This window comes from Meles meles, chromosome 3 (assembly GCF_922984935.1).
Source record: "Meles meles chromosome 3, mMelMel3.1 paternal haplotype, whole genome shotgun sequence".
In the NCBI taxonomy this organism is placed as follows: domain Eukaryota; kingdom Metazoa; phylum Chordata; class Mammalia; order Carnivora; family Mustelidae; genus Meles; species Meles meles.
Window position 1 is genome coordinate 32,301,037 of NC_060068.1, and position 21,091 is coordinate 32,322,127.

At 52.6% G+C, this 21,091-nt stretch overlaps 1 protein-coding gene across 3 annotated transcripts; it reads right to left on the bottom strand.

The window, feature by feature from the left end:
- Positions 1–2,503: 2,503 nt before the first annotated feature.
- LOC123938527 (H-2 class I histocompatibility antigen, Q10 alpha chain-like) lies at positions 2,504–18,429 on the bottom strand. Of its 3 annotated transcripts, XM_045999987.1 has the most exons (8): positions 17,998–18,429; positions 14,945–15,052; positions 8,984–9,244; positions 7,693–7,968; positions 5,531–5,806; positions 5,313–5,417; positions 4,919–4,951; positions 2,504–4,678 (listed from the first exon to the last, which is right to left on the bottom strand). In XM_045999987.1, exons 1-8 carry the CDS (start codon positions 18,044–18,046, stop codon positions 4,620–4,622), a joined length of 1,167 nt encoding a protein of 388 aa, XP_045855943.1. In that variant the 5' UTR covers positions 18,047–18,429; the 3' UTR covers positions 2,504–4,619. The 3 variants fall into 3 exon arrangements, with proteins under 3 accessions (XP_045855943.1, XP_045855945.1, XP_045855944.1); XM_045999989.1 differs by lacking the exon at positions 14,945–15,052; XM_045999988.1 differs by lacking the exon at positions 4,919–4,951.
- Between the last annotated feature and the right edge of the window lie 2,662 nt (positions 18,430–21,091).

Genomic DNA, 21,091 nt, shown 5'->3' on the forward strand with positions numbered 1-21,091 from the left:
CCTCCCAACCTCCCCAGACACACACCAGCTCCCTCCCACTGGCTGCTGTGTTACTTACCAGGCAAATGCCTGGAAGGAAGTGGTTGCAAAGACCCACCCTGCCTTCCCTCAGAGTTGGTGCCTGAGTGGGAAGTGGATTACCGTACAGCCTTCCTTTTCCTTAACTCAGGCACAGCTTCTCTCCATCCCTGCTGCAATGCTTTGGCTCTCTGTATCTCTCCCTGTCGGGACTTGCTCTAGCGGGTGGTTCTATCAGCACAGCCAGCAAGCAGACCTGGAGAAGCCTGGGCTGAGGGTCAGCTCCTTGATGTGGGGAGCTGGCAGGCTGACTCCCTTCTCTCCTGCTGTTTGCCTTGAGGTGCTGCTGTGTGACTCCATACTGGAACTTTCTCTTTAGTTATGTGGCAGTGGTATAGGAATAAGGCTAAAAAGATACCAGTGAGACAGCCTGTGTCTTCAGTCCTCTCCTGTGTCTATTGGTCTGTGAGCTTCTTCAGGAAGTTGGGGGGGGGACAAAAAAACAAAAAACTAGTCACGGCCTGGGCCTTCCTGCTGGGCTCTGTTGCCAGCCAGACCCTGACTGCCTGGACATGCCCTGGGGATAGCCCAGAGACATGTGCTGTGGGCATCGTGGAACCTCAAAGCACGGGTGGCTAGAAGGGCTTCCAGGAGGTGGCTTGAGCGTGTCTCAGCTCAGAGGCTGTGGGGAGCACAGGGGTGGCATTCTAGGATTGGAGCAGTGCAGTTATTTGGGGGGACTGAGTCTGCATTGGAGATGGCTTGTAAGGAAGCCTTGTATTTGGAGATACCTGGGTGGCACAGTTCTGACTCTTGGTTTTGGCAGAGGTTGTGATCTTGGGGTCATGGGATCAAGCCCCATGTTGGGCTCCACGCTCAGTGTGGTCTGCTTTGAATACTTTCTCTCTCTGGCCTTCCTGCTCATTCTCTCTCAATAAAATAATCTTTGGGAAAAAAAAAAAAGCCTTGTATTTGGGGGGCCTAGAATCTAATATCCTTCACTGAATATTAATTACTTATTAATTAATGCTTTCCTTCATTTGATACATCATCACAGCTAAGCTCCTGCCAGGTCACACTGAACTCTACCCTAGATCTGGTGACTTAAAAAAGTTGTGGTCTGGGGCCAGACTCCGGAGGGTTAGCAGGTAAGGTTTGTGTAGAGTGTAGGGGTATGTTGGGGCGGCCTGAGGACTAGAAGGCTAGTAGCATTCCTCCCACAGGGGAGATGTCCTGGCCTCTGTGAGCAAGGGCATGGTCTGTAGGTGGAGATCCCATGTCATGAGCCAAGACCAGCGCAGTCTGGGCTGAGAGAGGGAAGCAGTTCCCAGGAGCAGCAAGTGGAGGTAATGTTCTGCTGGGTGGAAAGGCTGCTTTTCCTACAGGTCTGCATTTTTTTTTTTTTTTTTTTTTTTTTTTTGGCAAAGCTGCTGTCCTGCCCCTGCCAGGTTTATAGGCCCCTTTAGTGCTTACAAAGGTTCTCAGAGCCCTCATCCCTTGCCCTTCTGCCCCTGTCCACTGCTAAGACTGTGGTCACTATTGAGGGGCACCTAGGGAGACACTCAAGGCTAAGATGAAGTTCCTCTGTGCCTGCCTTCTGCCCTCTCACAAGCTTCTCTCCTTGCAGGAGTGTTAAGGAAAGAACCAGGGAGGCAGGCAGGCACCTGGACTGGTCCAGCTGGGTCCAGGGCCCCTGTCTTTGGTTGAGATCACTGACCAGCCCTTGCTAAGCAGAGAAGCAAAAATGGGGATGGGAGCAAGGCCTGGGTTAGGGCAGACTGCCATACTTCCTGGGCCTGTTCATCCCTCTGTGAAAGTAGACTCAGGACACCCAGGTTCACCTCCTACCTGGCCATGGGGTGCTGACTGAATCATGTTCCTTTGCCTCAATTTTTGCAGGCGCACCAGACTGAAATCACTATAAATGCTTGGGGTATGGGTGGAAGGTAGGAGACAGGGGGAGAGAGAAGCACGCTGGAGAGAGCAGACATCCTGGACAGGAGGAACCAAACGTGAGAGGCCGAGGGAGGGGGCATGATGGTGGGCGGCCTGTGGGAGTGGCAGTGTCAAATCAACAGGGGCTTGTAGAGATGTGTAACGGTCCCTTTAGGTATTGAACGTATTTTATGGTTCCATGGGCAAAACACCGAACTAGACTGTAAGGGAATTAGGGAACAAAGTAAAGCCAAAGCAAAGCTCAGTCCCAAGATCTCGTAATCCAGTTTCAGAGCAGATACTGCCTGAAGGTCAGGATGGCAGCGCCCCTGGCAGCAGGAAGACCAGATTCTGTCCAGGGCGTGAACTGTTCTAGCAGAAGAAGGGTTAGTTGGACTCAGGAAAGGGGGGAACAGCCTCTCCACCATCTGCTTCTCCACTAATACCCTGGGCCCTTATCCTGCTTCAGGAAAGGCCATATGTGCCCTTCCATGGGTGGGGGTGACTCACTTTGTACCCCAATTTTTTTTACCATATTGTCAGACACCTGTAAAAATAAAACCTTTATTACCACAAAACCTTATTAATACAGATCCACAAGCCCTTATCAGAAACCCCTCAGGCCCGATATATTTAAGAATTCAGAATTCCTTGGGTTTTAGAAAGTGCCAAGGCACAGATGCTGAGCCTCACATATCTCCAGAGGTTGTCTGTCGCGACACGCAGTAATCAGACACCAGTACATCCGTGGAAAACTGTGAAAAGGCCACACTGGCCCACAGATAGCCTCATTTCACTGCACGTTGGGTCTGGATGCCGAGGAAGAAACTTCTTTGGGTTTTGGATTTTAGAACTGCAGATAAGGGATTGCAGAGCTGGACTTAAACACGCCCATTTCCAGAATGGCACTGTGGTGGTGCCATGATGAGGTGCCCAGACTGTTGCCAGAGTTCCTAGGCCTCCCTCCTGGCTCTGGCATGAACCAGCGGTAGGACCCTGAGCTTCCCTTTCCTCTCCTGTAGCATAGATTTATTAATTCTCCCTCACAGGCATGTCATGAGGATTCAACAGCTTAGCACCTGTGAAGTGCTCAGAAGGCTGCTTTGTACACATGGATGGCATCATGGAGACAGACGGACAGACATGTAAGACAACAACTTCTGTACATTCGGATGGTTCGGAGCTCCCTGCTGAGGCCCTTCAGGCCACCAGGGCAGATGGATCTTTTCTAAGTATCACAGATCTTCAATATACTTGGGCTTGGGGCCTCGCAGGGCTGCAGGCATGAAGGTTTCAGAAGTCCCAGAAGAGGCTCTGTCGTACCTTGGGGTCCTCCAGAGAGGTGGAGGGGGCCCAACCTTGTGTCCTTTATGACGGTGCAGTGGTCCCGCTGCTGCTGCTCTCAAGTCCCCTCCCCCCGCACATCAGGTGGCCTAGACCAGAACTGCTTCCTGAATAAACAAGAATGTGTGCTCCCCAGGAGATTCTTGTTCACAAAGGAGACACGGGGTTTCTGCTCCACTGAACGTTGGAGGCGGAGCTGGACCTTCCCCAGACGCACCCTTAACAAGAATCTGAACAAGCATTTCCACGGGACAAGGTGGAGCTCCTCTGTCCCTTATTGTAAAACTTCAAACCATTCAAAAGGACAGGATGGAAAATACTGACCATATTGTTTCCAATCCTCCAGCTGCCCTCGGTTAACAGGCCCCTGGGCAGCTGTCTGTCCCTCTGCACTTGTCCTCAGCTACACAAAGACACCACACACACACACACACACCCTCACACCACCCCCCTCCTCATACACCCTCACCCCCTACACACCTGCATGCATGTACATCATGGACCCCCTCCCCCTCACGCTCCCACAACTACACACTCTCACAGACCCCAACACTTTAATCATCTTTACAAAAGAAAATACAAATTCACGCAAGAACACACTTCACAGAGAGGCGGGCATCTGGCCATTGCTTCCAGATGCCTGCAGGTGGGGTCAGGATGCTGCTTTCTTAACTCCTGGACCAGCGTTCTGCTTCTTCCCTAACCGCCCAGAGCCTCAGTTTTCATGCTGGGGAAGTGGCGGTGAGAATCACATTGCCCAACTCAGAGAGAGGTGAGAATCACAATGCCCAACTCAGAGAGAGCCCGAGAGACTCAAGTGGGATTTACACTTAACAGGAAAGCATTCTGGGGCACCTGGCTGGCTCAGTGGGTTGAGCCTCTGCCTTGGGCTCGGGTCGTGATCTTGGGGTCCTGGGATTGAGCCCCATATCGGGCTCTCTGCTTGGTGGGAGGCTGCTTCCCCCCCGCCCCCCGCCTACTTGTGATCTCTGTCAAATAAATAAATAAAATCTTTAAAAAACAAAAACAAAACAAAAAAACAGGAAAGCATTCTGCTTGCTAACTGTCCAGTGAGAGCCCATCCAAGGAATTACTCCTGCCCTCCTCCGACAGGAGACAGACTTGGAAAAGGACTTCAGGAAGATGAAGAAAGTGATCTTAGTGGCACAGACTGCTTGGAGTGAGGCTGATGATGCCATGGAGGGCTCCGTTTTGGGGTGGGGTGGGCCCTTCACAGTGGGTCACTGCGGCCAGCCAGCTAGCGCCCTGGAGGCCCCCACACACCCCACAAAACACCTCCTTGACCTGACTGTGAACGTGTGTCAGCAGAGCAGCTGAGCAGCCTCCACTCTCACTGGGCTCACTGGAGGGTCCACTCCACCTGCAGGGAGGAAGTGGGGAGGTTACTTGGCTTGTTCCCCAGCCCTCCCCCAAAGCCAGCAGTGGCTCCCTGTCCCCTCCGCCTGGCTCCTGGACAGCGGGAGGGAGCGAGGGATGAGGCCATGCTGGAGACAGAAAGCTCTCACCCACCACCCTGCGTCCATCTTTGGTTCTCAGGCATTGTAGCCATGCTTGGGAGCACCTGGGACTTCCTCTCTCCCCCTCCCCATCCCACAATCACCTGGGGCTCGTTTGCAAGATTCCTGATTCCTGGCTGTGGGGAGAAAAAGAACACAAAACCAGTGATCAGGTGGGTGGTAGGCAGAGGTGGTCCTCGTTCCCTGCCTTCCATTCCTTCTCCCCCTCTAGGGCCCTTCCAAGGTCAGGCTTAGTGGTTTTCCCTGGATGCGGGATCCGCAGGGTCCTCAAGGATGATGGATGGCTATGGGGTGGGAGTACCTAGGTTTTTCCACAGACGGGGGGACAATGGCTCAATTGTAGTTGCTGCTCCCCAAGAGGGAATCGTTCTGCTCGAAGGATGGGCACAGAGCCTTTCTCCGCACAGGGCTTGGCCAGCTGTGAGGGTACCTTTTTTTCTTCCACCCTTTTTTCCACGCTTTTTTCTTCCTACCTACCTTGAGAGTACTGCTTGATGAAGATCAGCACTCCAGCCGTCAGCAAGAGAAAGATCAACATGGGGATAACCACAGCACTGGTTATCCACTGACGAGGGGGTGCTTCTGAGGAAGGCAGAGAAGAGGGGTCAATAGCCTCAGGCCACGGGGCTATCTCTAGGGACCCTGGCACCCTCTCCCGCTCCTCCACATCCCCTCCACCAGGCACAGCTCCTCACCCCAGGTCACAGTGAGTGTGTGGTTCAGGCCAGAGTGCTGCACATGGCAAATGTACCGGTCCTCCGTCCTGGCTGGCACCTGCACGGCTGCCCATGTCTGGTAGGTGCCATCTCCACTGGGGCGTGTCTCCACATACTCAGTCTCTAGCACCAGCTCCTCCTCACCCAGCCACCAGCTCAATGAGATGTCCCGTGGGTAGAAGCCGCGGGCCCAGCATTTCAGCGTGATGCTACCATCCCGGGCTGTGTGTCTTGTCACCTGCACCGTGGGCGGCTCTACAGAGAGAGGTCAAGGGAGGAAGGCCGGTGAGAGGCTGCTCTCTGCCTACTCCTCATGCCTGATCCTGAGCTCCTCTGGCATCGTCCAGGGTGGAGGACAGGGAGGAGTTGGAGACCAGATCTCTCTCCAGGGGAGGCATTCAACCAGTGTTGGAGGAAGGGATGACTTACTGCCAACCATCCCAAAGGGGCACAATCCTGGGAATTCCTTACTGGGGATGTGACTTCCTGCCCCCAACCTCCAGGAAGGTCCTGGGTGGGGCTGTTGGGTCCTATGTTGATTACCCCCTTCTTCTCACAGAAACCCTATGGTTTTCTCAGAGACTACATGCATCCCCGTGACTCCTTCACATGGTAGGTGCCTAACAAGAGGTTCAGTGAAGGCAAGAATAATGGTCCTTCCCTCACTTTGGAAGGAGTGGTTGTGAGTGTAGCTCCAGAGTCAGCCTGGAATTAAAGCCCAGCCTGACTCCTGTCCACACTCCCCCCTGCTCTCAGGTCCTGAAGGGGATTCCTGATTCTTTGTTCTTTTCTCTCAGGGTTGTTCCAAATGACATCGTGCAGGTGTGATGGTTCATTTTGTGTGTCAAATTTACTGGGCCACACAGTGCCTCGGCATTTGGTCAATCCTTATTCTGGGTGAGATGCCCAAGTGAATCGGTAGATGCGGTAAAGCAGACTGTTCTCCCCAGTGTGAGTGAGGACACTTCCAATCACTTGAGGATCCAAACAGGACAGAAAGTCTGACCTCCCGCCCAATCTCCTGCAGCTGGGACATCAGTCCTTTCCTGTCTATGGACTGAAACGGAAACACTGGCTCTCCTGGGTCTCCAGCTTGCCAGCTGTAGATCTTGGAACTCCCGGTCCTCCATGGTCACGTGAGCCGATTCCTTAACTTTCTCTCTCCACATCCTGTTTGGTTCTGTGTCTGTGGAGACTCCTGACCAGGTGACAGGTAGATGATATGCCCTGGGCGCTGGAAGAGCTCTCAACAGTCACGTAAGACACCAGTATGGTGCTTCTGGGAGGCAAGGCTATCGTCACCATCCCTGTAATACTGACAAGGACACTGAGGCACAGAAAGGGCAAGGTCACACAGCCAGCCATGATGTGGCTCTGGATGCTAGGCTCCAATGCCTGAGCTGGGACCCACCACACTTTGCTCTCGTCATCACATCTTGTCTTGATGTTATCTGTCCTGCCTTCCCTTCAAGGAACATCCTCCCTGTTGCCTCAGCTGATTCACATGGTGCTGCTCAGTCTCTAGACATCCATGGTGTGCTGGATGCTCTGACCAGCCCCACCCACCAGCAGCCGACAAGGCCTCTTCCAAAGCACCCCCAAGAACCTGCCTTCCCTAGTGTCCATCCCAGTCCATCTCTCCAGCCCTGCTGGATGGAGTCAGGAGAAGTATAGGACGCACCTAGGATCTGAGGAGCATGTTTAGCATGAAGGGTGTATGGTGCCAGAGGGTCAAAGAGTCTCAGCTTCCCTGGCAGTCCCCAGTAGTCCAGGGACTGGCCTAGTGAGGGATGCTATCCCCTGGGGCCTGAGGTCCATTTCTGAGGAGAACCGCAGGACGTTAAGCCTCTGGAGGGCTTTATGAGTCACCTGGTTTAACGTACTCTCTATGGGTGAATAAAATGAGGCCTAGAGTCAGGGCCTCACTTACCAAGACCACAGTGTGGTCCACCTCGCCTGGAATGAGGGCCCGAGATCTAGTTCTGCTCTACATGAGGAAGCCCTCGGCTAGTCAGCCTTCTTTCTGGGGCTCAGTGGGCTTAGCTGAGACAGGGGAACACAGTCTGCCTCTTCGCCTCCACCCCCAGACTCTCAAGCACGGGAGTGTGGGCCCCTCGGTGTGGCCACAGGCTGCACCTCACCTTTCCGGGTGAGGCTCTGGCCGCCCAGCTCCAGGTACCTGCGCAGGGAAACGAGGCAGAGGCCTTCCAGGTAGGCCTTGTCGTACTCAGCGTAGCAGCGCTCCGTCTCCCACCAGCTCTTGGTCCGCGTGGCCGCAGGTTTAGCAGACACCCAGCTCAGAGTCTCCAGGTCCAGGGACAGGTGGTCCTGCCCATCGAAGCCGAACTGCCAGAAGCTGTGGGTGTGGCCATCCTCCCGGATCTCACAGCCAAACATCCGCTGGGTGCTGTGCATGCCTGCACACATGGGTGAGAAGGCTGCCATTTGCGTGCGCTACGGGGTCGGATCCCTGAGAGCCGGAGAGAAGCCCAGCACCTGCGGGGGCCTCTGAAGGGTAAGGGGCAGGGTGGCGGCATTTAAAAAAGAAGGCTCCCCTGGGAACTGTCACGAGCAGCCAGGGCTGAGAGGCCTCTTGGGCCTCTCACAGGAGAACCCTCGGGTTCATAGCTAGAGCCATCAGAAGAACTCAGCTCCTTATGGTTGGAAGAGGTCCTCAAGAAATACTCATGATAAGACTGGGTCACACCCCAAATTCAGAGATGTGAAAGACATGTTCGGATGTGAGGCTGGCTGCTAGCACAGTGGCTGGGGTGCTTATCCTTGGGCCCCTGGGCTACCGTGTAGCTCTTCCCAGTCTCTGGCTTTTACACCTAAGACTGGGTTTCCAGGCACTGTGAGGGGGAAAGGGCTGTGAACCACGGGGGGGCTCCTTCAGCACTGGCAGCAGCCAGCAGGGGACGTGAGCTTGTCCCTGCTGAGAGAAGGAAGGGGTGGCCCGAGGGAACTGCTCCTAAATTCCTCCCGGGCACTGGGTAGGGCAGGGGTCCTTAGCTAGGTTCTCTCTCCCACCCTGAGTTGTCTGCCTGCTTCAAGTTCATGTGGCTTCCCACCCTGCATGGCAGAGGTGGTGTCTGAGAGCCTGGGGGTGGGTGTGAGGGAGGGAAACCTCTGCCAGTCTGCAGGAGTCTGGAACCCCAGGTAGCTGAAGGGGAGGCATTTTGGGGCACAAGCTACTGTGGATGCTTGCTGTGCTGACCATATGGGCTGGCTGCTGGAGCCACAACAGATTCTAAAGCCCTGGGAGGCCCCGCTTGGGTGTGGGGATAGAGTTATGCATCAGGGCCGTGCCTTGAACCCTCTTCCGGGCTCAGGGGGGTGGCCTCTATCCACTAATGGAAAGGCACAGCTGCCCAGAGGGTCAGCTTGAAGAGTGGTAGGAAAGGGGTGGGGCAGCGGGAGCTTCTGACGCACCAGTGCTCTGGTTGTGATAGCCCATCACGGTCCACGTCTCCACCTGCTGCACCTTTGCCCAGGCCCTCTGCTTCTGAGTCTCTGTCTCCCAGTACTGGGCGTCCACAGTTGCCATCCACAGGGCCTGGGGCTTGGCCCTGTCCACACGACTGTCATAGTGGATAAAGGGCTGGTCGTCCACATAGCCTACAGCCAGAAACTGGGGAAGGTCCGGGCCCGGCTCTGACAGGGCCAGGTAGTGGTAGTGGAGAGAGTGTGTCCCTGTGAAGACATAAGACAGTCAGACTCATGTGCCCTGCCACGAGTGTGCCATGCCACACCGCAGGCAGGTGTAACTGGTAGGGATGGCCATGCAAACCTACCCAGGGTAAGAGCAAGAACTGGGGATTTCATTTAAAAATGTAAGAGTATCCAAATAGTTTAAATAAAGAATCAATCATTCAGTCAAACATCAAGGCCAGAGTTCATGTGGTAAGGCTTGTGGACTTTATTTCTAGAAAGTTTTCTTTCTGCCCCTCCCCCTTTACTCAGGGCTTACTTACTCTTTACTTACTGACTTCACACTCTTCTCTGTAAGTGTGATTATCTAGTTTCCCATTTCACAGTTTCAAAGGTATGATTTAAAAAAAAAACTGGTTGTTTGGCAGCTTAATTTCTGTGGAGTTATTCATTCTCCAGAGCTACCTGATAAAGTGAGGCCACAATTCCTAGCATGAACCACTGCTGCCAAGCTGGTGGCATCTTGACTGCATTCTCTACTCCCTCCTGCTCCCACAGGAGACACTGCCGGTCATCTCTTCTCTTTAAGTCCAAATGCTGCTTCAAGGTTTGTTCTCCACCATCTCTAGAAGCACTAGCTTATCCATTCACCTTGGTGCTGGAGATGAGATTTAGCAGCTTGCCCTAACTCAAGCTATAAAAACAAGTGCTGTATCTTTAAAAAACTTACCCCACCTTTCTCAGGGGCTCACTCCCAGAGACTCACCCATAGCGCACACCTTTTCTTTTTTCCTTCCTTTTTTTTTTTTTTTTTTTTACTGTGCACCGCAATGTTGAGTTTGAACTCATGACCCTGAAATCAAGACCTGTGCTGAGATCAAGAGTCTGATGTTTACCGACTGAGCCACCCAGGGGCCCCTCCCTTACTTCATTTTTTTTTTTAAGACTTTATTTACTTTTTTATTTAACAGAGAGGTAGAGAGCACAAGTAGAGCAGAAGGCTCTACTTGAGGAAGAGGGAGAAGCAGGCCCTCTGCTGAGCAGGGAGCTTGCCATGGGGCCCTAACCCAGGATCATGACCCAAGCCGAAGGCAGATGCTTAACCAGCTGAGCCACCCAGGCGCCCCTCCCTTACTTCATTAAGGAAGGTTTTGCTCAGGACCCTTTGGTGGCTCAGTTGGTTAATTGTCTTAGCTTCGGTTCAGGTAATGATCCCAGAGTACAGGAGTCTCGGGATTGAGCCCCATGTCAGGTTCCCTACTCAGCAGGGAGTCTGCTTCTCCCTCTGCCCCTCACCCTGCTTGTGCTCACTCACTCTCAAATAAATAAATAAAATAAAAACGTTTTGCTCAAATGCTACTTTCTTAGTGAAGCCTTCCTTGCCCACTCTATTAAATATTTACATTCCCAGCACTCCCCCTAGTGTTTTCTCTGGAGCATTACCACCACATAGAAGATGTACACTTGACTTTGTTTTCTCTTTTTACAGATATTATTTATTTATTTGACAGAGAGAGAAACAGAGCACAAGCAGGGGGAGCGGCAGGCAGAGGGAGAAGCAGACTCCTCACTGAGCACGGAGCCTGATAGAGGATTCGATCCCAGGACCCTGGGATCACGGCCTGAGCCAAAGACAGACGCATCCCTACTTGTTTCTCTTGTTAATTGTCTCTCCCCTGTAATGTCAGTTCCCCAGGGGCAGAGATTCCTGTAAGGATCCTTTCCCAGCCTAGAACAGCTTCTGGCACACAATAGATGCTCAATATTTGAATATTCAAATGTGAAAGGAGGAGTCAAGCACATCTCCTCCCTCACAGCTCTCTTTAAGCTCTGCTGCAGCCACAGCAAACTCTGCCCTGGCCCTTTGTACCTGCTGTTCCTTCTGTCCCAGCCCTGCTCCCTCTCTTCTCTTGGCCAATGCCCCTCATCCCTCAGCTTGCAGTTCAGGTGTCCCTTCCTCCAGGAAACCCTCCTGCTTCCACCTGCCAACCCTCAGTGCAGCCTCTGCGTTCCCTGTGAAACTGTGGGCTCCATGGGGGCAAGCAATACATCTAACTGTGTCACCATTGTTTCCATTGGTCTTGGGGAGAACATCATGCTCGGCACACAGTGGGTACTGCCTGCCTTTATTGAGAGGGACAAAAAAACAAGAGCATGAAAGGCAAGGATAATGATCACAGCTGTCACTTTTGGAGAGTGACTGCTCTGTGCCCTGCACCAGTCTAACTGCTTTTCTTTCATTCACTATTGCAGTTGATCCTTATTATGAACCTAAGACGTTGGTGTGATTGGCCCCATTTCACAGAGGAAGGAACTGAGACCCAGGGGAGGGTGAGTACAGTACCCAATACCATGCACTAGATAGAGAGGAGCCTGGATTCTCTCCCCAGAGCCCGTTTTTATTAAGCTTAGGAAGAGGAGGAGGAGTTCTCTTCTTGCACTGGTGAAACTTTATGTGAGGCAAGAAGGATCAACGTTGAAAGGGAGTGAAGGGCTGACATCAGGCCTGAGCTGGTGTGGGCCTCCTGGGAAATGACAGACTCTCAGGGTGCTGTTTCCTTACAAACCACCGAGTTAAGATTAGTGGAGTGTTCCTGGGCTGGGAGCTGTGAGCAGGGATGGAGGCTTTGCTAGGAACAGAGACTATGGCTTCTCTATGCTAAGGTGACCCACCTGGTCCTTGTCTCCAATCTGCATAGCCGCCTGTCCTGGGTGTGAGGGAGGGCAAAGAGCCCATGTCTTTGGGTAGTTGCCTCCTGGGTAATGGGTAAGCATGCACGTTGTACTTTCTGTCCTCTCTCCTCCTCAGCTAAGGCCACACAGTATGGTAGGCTGAATTCTGGATCCCTAAGACATCCCTGGAACCTATGAATGTTACCTTATAGGGTAACAGGGATTCTGTAGATGTGATTAAATTAAAGATCCCAAGATGGGGAGATTAGCCTGGATTGTCTAGGCTGGCCATGAATGTTTCCTTACGAAAGGGGCAGAGGGACACTCCGTAACTACCACAGAAGGGGATGTGAGGACGGAACAGAGAAAGAGGCAGGAAGGTGCAATGAGCCAAGGAATGCAGCTCTAGAAGCTGGAAAAGGCAAAGAAATGGGTTCTTTCCGAGAGCCTCTGTAGGGAGCTGTCTCATAGCATCTTAGTCTCAGCCCAGAGAAGCCCATTTTGGACTTTTGACCTCCAGAACTCTATGAAAATAAATGTATGTTGTCCTTAAGCTACAAAATTGTGATCCTCTTGTTATAGCAGCTATAGAAAACAAATACACATAATATGAGACCGAAGTCTGTTGTGTCTTGTGAGTTTGGTGTACAGTTCATACCTAGGCACCCTGGAGGTCCTGCTACCCTGGAACAGACAGAAGGATGCACAGTCTGGGAAGAAGGACTTCCTCTGAGAGCTGTGCCAGTTTTCAAGCTGCCTCCAAGACGGGGACCTGGGGGATGCCGAGTGAGGGCGCAGGGACCCTGGGGTTCCCACTACTGAAGCAAAGAGGCCACAGAGGTGCTGATATGCTCTTCCCTCAGTGTGAGGAGGTGGGGAAGGACAAGTGAGCCAAGTTCAGGCCTGCAGGGAAGGGAGCAACATGCATCTGGTTGTTCTTCTGGGACAGATACACAATTTCCTTGCTAGGTCATGTGACTATTTATGACTGTTAACTTGCTTTAACGGCCAGGGACTTCTGGTTAAAAATGAGGGGACGTCTACCCATGTATTATTTTGTAAAGTTACAAAATAGTTCTAAAGCACTTAGGTGCTGGGCCCTGTCCCAAGCACTTTACAAAATTTTGGCCCCGTTAACTGTCATAACGATTTTACCGGGCAGGTACTGCTGTGCCAATCTATGACTAATGGGGAAACTGAGCCCCAAAGACGTAAAGTCGCCTGCCAAGTAGCAAAAAGCAGGGCTAGACAGCACACCTGGGCTCTCACAATGCCCCCTGGGCTGTACCTGCCCTTTAGTGAACCCACGAAGGGCTGCCCCTGTGTGGGGGCACACACAAGTAGCCCTCTCCCCACGGCATCTCCCCACTCTTTGCCCTCCACAGACACCTCCCTGGACATGGTTTCAGTGGGCTCAGCTCTGCCCAGCCTTGCCCATATGGCCAGGACGGGCCCTCCCTGTTGCCCCACTCAGCAAGTACCTTCTGAGCACTTGCTGTTTATCTGGCCCTCTCAGAAGCCCTGGGGATGCTGGGAAAAGCACAATGGCCCCAAGTGCATGCTCTTAGGAAGCTCCCATGAATGCAGGATAAGCAAGATACATGAATAAAATGTATGACAGACAGGCCAGCAGTGAGTTCTGAGGGGACCAAAGAGGGAAAAAAAAAGTAAAGCAGAGACATACAATGGGTTAGGGGTGAGTTTAAAATTTTAGATAGAATGGACAGGGAAGCCTCCCCCCGCCCCCAAAGTGACTCCTGAATAAAGACCTGAAGGAGCCATGTAAAGGTCTAGGAGAGAGCATTCTGGGTCTGCAGAAGGGAAAGCTGGTGGAAAGGTCCTGGGGCAGCAGTATTCTTCTGGTGTTCTGAGGCTTTTGCAATAACATGGGAGAAAAATAAAATGGTGGCATGACTCAGGAGCTGTAGGTGTTAGCAGCAGGGGTGAAAGAAGGGGTTGACTCCCAAATCCTTCCTAGGCTTGTCCGGATGGTTCCTGGAAGGGCCTGGATATAGCCTCTGGCCTACCCCTCCCTGCCAGGGGGGCTCTGGTTTCTGGCATCTGCTCTGCCTTGGACTACTTCACCCATGGTCCACACCCTGGCATCTGGGGCCCATCCCAGGAGTCAGGGGACTATTCAAGGACAAGCTCATGATTGTGGCCCCCTCATTCAGCTGGCTTCCAGCTACTGCCTCCCACAGACCCCGTGAGGGAGCTACCATTCCTTCTTCCTTGAGAATCCCACCGCTGTCTACTCTGCCTACTAGACGGTCCTGGGAGCCCAGCCTGCTCTCTGGGTGGGGGGTGCTCCCAGGCTGCCCACACCTGTCTTTTTGCTCCGGGAGGACAGTCTGAGCTGGGACTAGGTTCCTCCTAGCTGACTGGATCCAAGACAGATCCTCATGCCTGGGGCTCCAGCTCTGAGTGCGGCAAAAGCATGTGAGGAATCATCAGGCTACCTTTGTAGTTTTGGGGGGGGAACACCCCTACTAGCCTGGGGTCAGTGCCGGCCACAGTAAGACCACAGCAGGAGGAAGTGGGGCCACATGGCAGTTGTCCAGAGGAATCTGCTCATGCTGTGACATGCTGCGACATGCCCGTCGCTGCCTCAGGCCCCGTGTCATCAGCCTCCCTTTCTTCTGCCACTGCTGCGTCCTGGTCACTGGGCCAATTCGCCAGCCCCACAAGAAAGGGGCTGTCCTGCCCTCTTCCACACAGCTTCCCTCTTTCTCTGACTGGTGGGGGAGGGAGGTGCCCCATCCCTTTCCTACAACCCACGTGGCATTGCCACTCTCTAGCTGTGTGGCTCTGTTCCACAGCTCCAGGCTTTGATTTCCTCATCTTAGCCTTCGTCCTTTCCTATCTGGAAAGGAGAGGTGGGGATGGGAAAAAGAGAGCTGGAGGGAAGAAGCCCCTGGGGCACCCTCCAGAGGGTCTGGCCTCTGTGTCCCCCACCAGAGCAAAGACAGGCTACCAGATTCCCAGACTGTGGACGTGCCCTCCTGCATTGCTGGGGGCTCCTGGCCTCTGCCATCTTGCCCCCTTGTCAGCAGGTGGGCAGTCCCTTACCTCCAGGCCATGGCTTGTTTTCTAACTTCAGGTCAGCTAGTTCTGCCATCACCATCTTCGCTAAGGAAGCTGGGCCATCAGCCACCACGGGCAATCCCCAGGGGCTCTCTGCAAGGGGGAAATGGAAAAGGGAAGTATGATTCTCGAGGCGTAAATATCCTACACATCCTTGTCTCTGCTTAGGGAGATGGTATGAAATGATGAAGAGAGGCAGGCTGGAAGGGAAGAGGGACAGGGGAGCCTTGTCTCAGGATTGACTAGAAACTTCCTTAGCATGGAGGTGTAAAACCAACAGGGCTGAGTTCTGGGTCTTGGTGCCAGAGCTTTAGAAATATTGATTCATGGCATTTTTACTGCATTCCTGTGAGGTAGGCCCTGACAGTGCCCACCTGGAAGCCAGGGCTGAGTTACCCCTACCTCTGCCAGAGGTTCTCCACCCAGCTGTTCCAGCCCCTCCTGGACGTTCTGCTTGGTCCTGCCCAGCTCTGTCCACTTGCTCAGCTGTGTCCTTGCATTACCCATGTGGCAAACAGCTGGTGAGCACCTATTACAAGCCAGGCACTGAGCTAGGTGGGGGGTGGATGTGAGGACAGAGATAAACCAAGACTGTCACGGGCCTGAAAAAGCTCAGGTCTGACAGGGCGGACACAACTGAACAAACAAGTAGGTCCAATAAGCTGAGCTGGGCTGATGTGTGCCATGGCGCAGGAAGCCCCAGGCACCAGGAACACCTTGGGGTGGGAAGAAGGTGTTGGGGTCAGGGGCCTTCTAAGCTGAAACCTGGAGGGGACTCACCAGCTGTGAGTTACAAGGCAATGGGCTGGGTAAGGAAGGAAGAACATTCTAGGCTAGTGAATCTAGTGTGGTTACAGGACCCCCTCCATTAGTGCCACCTGGGAACTTGCTAGAAATGCAAATTTGCAGGACACAACCTAGCCCTACTGAATCCGAAACTCTGGCTGGGGGGAGAGGGGGACCCAGCTTTCTGTAGTTCAACAAGCCCTCTGGCTGATTCTAAAGTTTGAGCCACTTCAAACTTCCCTGCTGCAGCACTCATGATACCTGCTCCATGAAAGCCACTTCCCCATCCCTAGCTTCGAAAGTGAAAGCCTGGCACCCAGGAATGTTGTGAGGGGGCTTTCCCCTGGCTACCTCCCCTCCATGTGCCATCTCTCTCCTACGGTTTAGTACATCCTGGGGTTATCTCTCCCCTCCTTCCCTCCTCCTCCTCGGCTTGGGGTCCTGACTCCTTAGGTCAATCCCTCCATAAGACGACAGGGCCTATGTGCAAACACCCATGACCATCTCTGCCACACAGAATTGGAATCACCTATATGTCCCTATATTACACCCAGGGAGAGTTGGGGGGACTGTGTGAACCTGAAAACCAACACAGTCTTAGCCCAGAAACACAGTGGCCCATGCCCCTGGGGTCCTGTTCCAAGGACCGAACTCTCCCTAAATCTTTCCAGATAATCTTTCCCTAAATCTTTTCCACCCTGTTGACTTCAGGAGCCTCAGCTTGGAGGGAATAAAGAACCTCTTTACTTTCACTAACCTCTGGCTGAAATTTAGCCTTTCTCCTATGGTGAAGGCAACGAAGCTCTGCAGGACTAGCAGGACCCGTGCTTTGGATTTGGACAGAAGCCACAGGTGCTTCTGGATCACATGACAGTCGTTGCAGACATCTGGACATATGCTCTGCTCTCACTGGTTGCCAGTTCTGGGAACTGTTGCTATTTGGAGCATTACTTAAGGTGTTAACTTAGTAGCACACATACTACACCTCACACATTTATATTTCTAGTCAAATTCTATTAACTATATATTAAAAAATTTTAATAGCTTTATAGAAACATAATTAGATTCCTTTGTAAGCCTATGTATTTCTATTTACTTATTCATATTTGTTTATTTAGACAGCATGCCAGCAGGGAAGGGGCAGAGAGAGCCGGAGAGTGAGAATCTGAAGCAGGCTCCACCTCACACTCCTGGGGAGTCTTATGGGGGCTCCATCTCAGGACCCTGAGATCATGACCTGAGTGGAAATCAACAGTGGACATCAAGAGTCCCAAGCTTAATCGATTTAACAACTCAGGTGCCTTCCCCCCACCCCATGTATTTCATTTTATGCATTAAAAACATTCTGAGACCGGGTCCAAGGCATAAAAAAGGTTCAGAACTCCGACTTTAGATCCTGCCAGAAGCGTCCTCCCTGGGCCCTAGTTTGAACTGTTAAATATTAAATCGAGGACTGCTTTGTGAGTTGAAATAGCTTCTTCTATGTAAAGCACTTCAAGGAGCTGGGCCTGAGGGTGACCCCCTCTTGCTATTACTGTGATAGTGGACACTTCCCCGTCTGTGCTAATAAGCATTCGGGCATCTGTGTAGCAGGAGGGGCGAGGCCCCAGGGCAGCGGTGGGGAAATCCAGATGAGGTCAGGCTCGGGTAGCAATGTCAGAAGAATTAAAACTGGGAAGAATGGAAATTCCGGGCCAGGTCAGAGAAACCCTCGTTGCACCTGTTTCCCCTAGCCACCCCCCCCCCACCACCACCACAGGGGACGCCCGGGTAACCCGAGACCGCCTCGCCAAGCCTCCAGGGACACCCGCCGTGAAGGGCGGGCGCCTGCCCGAGCTAGCTGGCAGGGGACGTGCCTGCTGCTCTGATTCCTGCCCCCACGGAGCTTCCCCAGGGTCTCCCGGGAGGACCCAGCCCCAGGAACCGAGCGACGTCAAACGTGGGTTCCCACGGGGACCCCCAAGAAGCTACGGCACCGGCCGCGTCCTGGCCGGCGTCACCGCCAGCACTCGCGTCCCGCCGGCTTCCCGCAAGGCTCTAAGCCAGACGCGGGTGCCACAGTGGGAGGCCCCAAACCGGGGCTCTAACCCAGGCTCCAAGCCACCTGCGGGCCTTGGTTGGCTCTCGCCCGCCCCGCTCCCCAATCTGGGAAGTGGCCTCCGATCGCTCCCCGCCTCCCCTCGCCCCAACCGCGCGCTGCCGGCCGTCCCCTGGGGTTCCGCCGCAGGGCCCCCGCCTCTCCGCCCCATCACCTGCCGCGCTCTCCGGCACTAGGCGCCACAGCTGCAGGAGCAGCAGCATCGTCCGCGGCGGCGTCCAGGTGCGCGCGCCCCCGAGGACCCGCGAGCCCGGGTCAGCCAGCCTGGCGAGCAGCCCCCGGGCGTAGATCTCCCCGGAGTCGGTCCTCAGCTGGGGGTGGGGGGGGGTGGGGGGGGTGGGGGGGCGGGTGCTGGCGCTAAGCCCGGAGAGCTAGCGCGCAGGTCCGTAACGGGGCGCCCCCGCGACCTCAGCGGACCCCGCTGGGGCCCCGCTCCGCTCGGCCCAGGCTCAGCTCCGACTGCTATTGGGCTGCCGCCCCGCCCCTCTCCGACTCCTCCCGGCTAGCCCTGCCCCTCTCCGCTCCGTTCTGGCTCAGCTTTGCCCCGCCCCGCTCGGCTGGGCTGGGCTCGGCTCCGCTCCCGCCCGCTCTGCCCCGTCCCGCTCTGCCGCGCAGGCGTCTGCAACAACCATCATGTGATTCGGCAACGCCTGTGGTTTCCGCCGGGGACGGAAGCGCCAGTTTTGCTGGTGCTGCCGAACTTTGCTACTCCGGTTCGCGGTGGGAAGAACGGCTCGATCTCTGCTAGAGGTTGGAGAAAATAAAGGTTATTTTTCCATCCAGGTTCACAGACCCCTGAATTCTCACCAGGAACCCTCATGTTGTGGATAATAGTTTTCACCTGGGGGGTTTCTGATACTTGAAAATTCTTGGGGAGGACTTGGGCGGCCCTTAGTGGGGTGGGTTGGGGAGCTCCTCGCCTGTCAGAGGGCGGGGCCGAGAGTGCCACGAGTCTAGCCCTCCCGGGTCCTGGGGCCAAGCTTCCCATAGAAGCCCTTGGAAGAAGCCAAATTGTGTGATCCGGGTCTAGAGCCCACGTCTCGCGTTTTAATGTCAAAGAGCAGAGTTGCAGGGAAGGTGGGCATCAAAAAGTCTGGTTAATCAAATAAAAATATTTAAAGGAAAAAACCTGTAAAATTAGTGTTTGCGTTGTGATATGATAGTGTTAGGTCCATTATTAAATGAAACGAGACTGAGACAAAGTGAAAGTTATTTAAAGCTTTATTTTGTGAAAGTATTAGAAGTTAGACTGATTGGTCAGGGGAACGAGACTGAGACAAGGTGAAAGTTATGCAAAGCTCTATTCTATGCTATGCATTAGAAGTCAGACTGACCGGCCAGGCCCGTCTCGGAAGAGGGCGACCACTCCCAGTTTACAGGCTCAAGAATTGACTGACCCGTCAGGGCTGCCTCCGAATAGAGCGACCCCTCCCCATCTTACAGACTACCTTTTATAGAGCAAAAGTCTGGCCACACATAGGTGGCCAATGAGATTGTAGTCATGTTAGGTCACACGCAGGTGGCCAGTTGAATTACAGTTTACCCTATAGTAGCTGTTTGACCTAATCTATTACTCTGGTCAGAACTGGTGCTCAAGGTTGGCGCCCCAATGGCGGGGTTTTATATTCTTTGGTGGTTAGGGGAAAAGTATGGGTGTTTCTTTTTTTTTTTCGTTTATTTGTTTATTTACAGCATAACAGTGTTCATTGTTTTGGCATCACACCCAGTGCTCCATGCAGTACGTGCCCTCCCTATTACCCACCACCTGGTTCCTCAACCTCCCACACCCCCCTCCCCGCCCCTTCAAAACCCTCTGGTTGTTTTTCAGAGTCCATAGTCTCTCATGGTTCATCTCCCTTTCCAGTTTCCCTCAACTCCCTTCTCCTCTCCATCTCCCCATGTCCTTCATGTTCTTTGTTATGCTCCACAAATAAGTGAGACCATATGATACTTGACTCTCTCTGCTTGACTTATTTCGCACAGCATAATCTCTTCCAGTCCCGTCCATTTTGCTACAAAAGTTGGGTATTCATCCTTTCTGATGGAGGCATAATACTCCATTGTGTATATGTACCACATCTTCCTTATCCATTCATCCGTTGAAGGGCATCTTGGTTCTTTCCACAGTTTGGTGACCGTAGCCATTGCTGCAATAAACATTGGGGTACAGATGGCTCTTCTTTTCACTACATCTATATCTTTGGGGTAAATACCCAGCAGTGCAATTGCAGGGTTATAGGGAAGCTCTATTCTTAATTTCTTGAGGAATCTCCACACTGTTCTCCAAAGTGGCTGCACTAACTTGCATTCCCACCAACAGTGTAAGAGGGTTCCCCTTTCTCCACATCCTCTCCAACACACGTTGCTTCCTGTCTTGCTAATTTTGGCCATTCTAACTGGTGTCAGGTGGTATCTCAATGTTGTTTTAATTTGAATCTCCCTGATGGCTAGTGATGATGAACATTTTTTCATGTGTCTGATAGCCATTTGTATGTCTTTGTTGGAGAAGTGTCTGTTCATATCTTCTGCCCATTTTTCGATATGATTATCTGTTTTGTGTGTGTTGAGTTTGAGAAGTTCTTTATAGATCCTGGATATCAACCTTTTGTCTGTACTGTCATTTGCAAATATCTTCTCCCATTCCGTGGGTTGCCTTTTTGTTTTGTTGACTGTTTCCTTTGCTGTGCAGAAACTTTTGATCTTGATGAAGTCCCAAAAGTTCCATTTTTGCTTTTGTTTCCTTGGCCTTTGGAGACATATCTTGAAAGAAGTTGCTGTGGCTGATATCGAAGAGGTTACCGCCTATGTTCTCTCTAGGATTCTGATAGATTCCTGTCTCACGTTGAGGTCTTTCATCCATTTCGAGTTTATCTTTGTGTACGGTGTAAGAGAATGGTCAAGTTTCATTCTTCTACATATCGCTGTCCAGTTTTCCCAGCACCATTTATTGAAGAGACTGTCTTTTTTCCATTGAATATTTTTTCCTGTTTTGTGAAAGATTATTTCACCATAGAGTTGAGGGTCCATATCTGGGCTCTCCACTCTATTCCACTGGTCTATGTCTATGGTCTATTTTTATGCCAGTACCACGCTGTCTTGGTGATCACAGCTTTGTAGTAAAGCTTGAAATCGGATAACGTGATGCCGCCAATTTTGTTTTTGTTTTCAACATTTCCTTAGCAATTCGGGGTCTCTTCTGATTCCATACAAATTTTAGGATTATTTGCTCCAGCTCTTTGAAAAATACC

Bases quoted from the DNA above. Each gene is read 5' to 3' on its own strand.
- LOC123938527 (XM_045999987.1), bottom strand. From the start codon at position 18,046: ATGCTGCTGCTCCTGCAGCTGTGGCGCCTAGTGCCGGAGAGCGCGGCA. The intron at 7,969-8,983 runs GTGCGTCAGAAG...CCATGTGTGCAG, and splicing joins CTATCACAACCAGAGCACTG to GCATGCACAGCACCCAGCGG. The intron at 4,679-4,918 runs GTGATTGTGGGA...TCCTCCCTGCAG, and splicing joins ATCTTGCAAACGAGCCCCAG to GTGGAGTGGACCCTCCAGTG.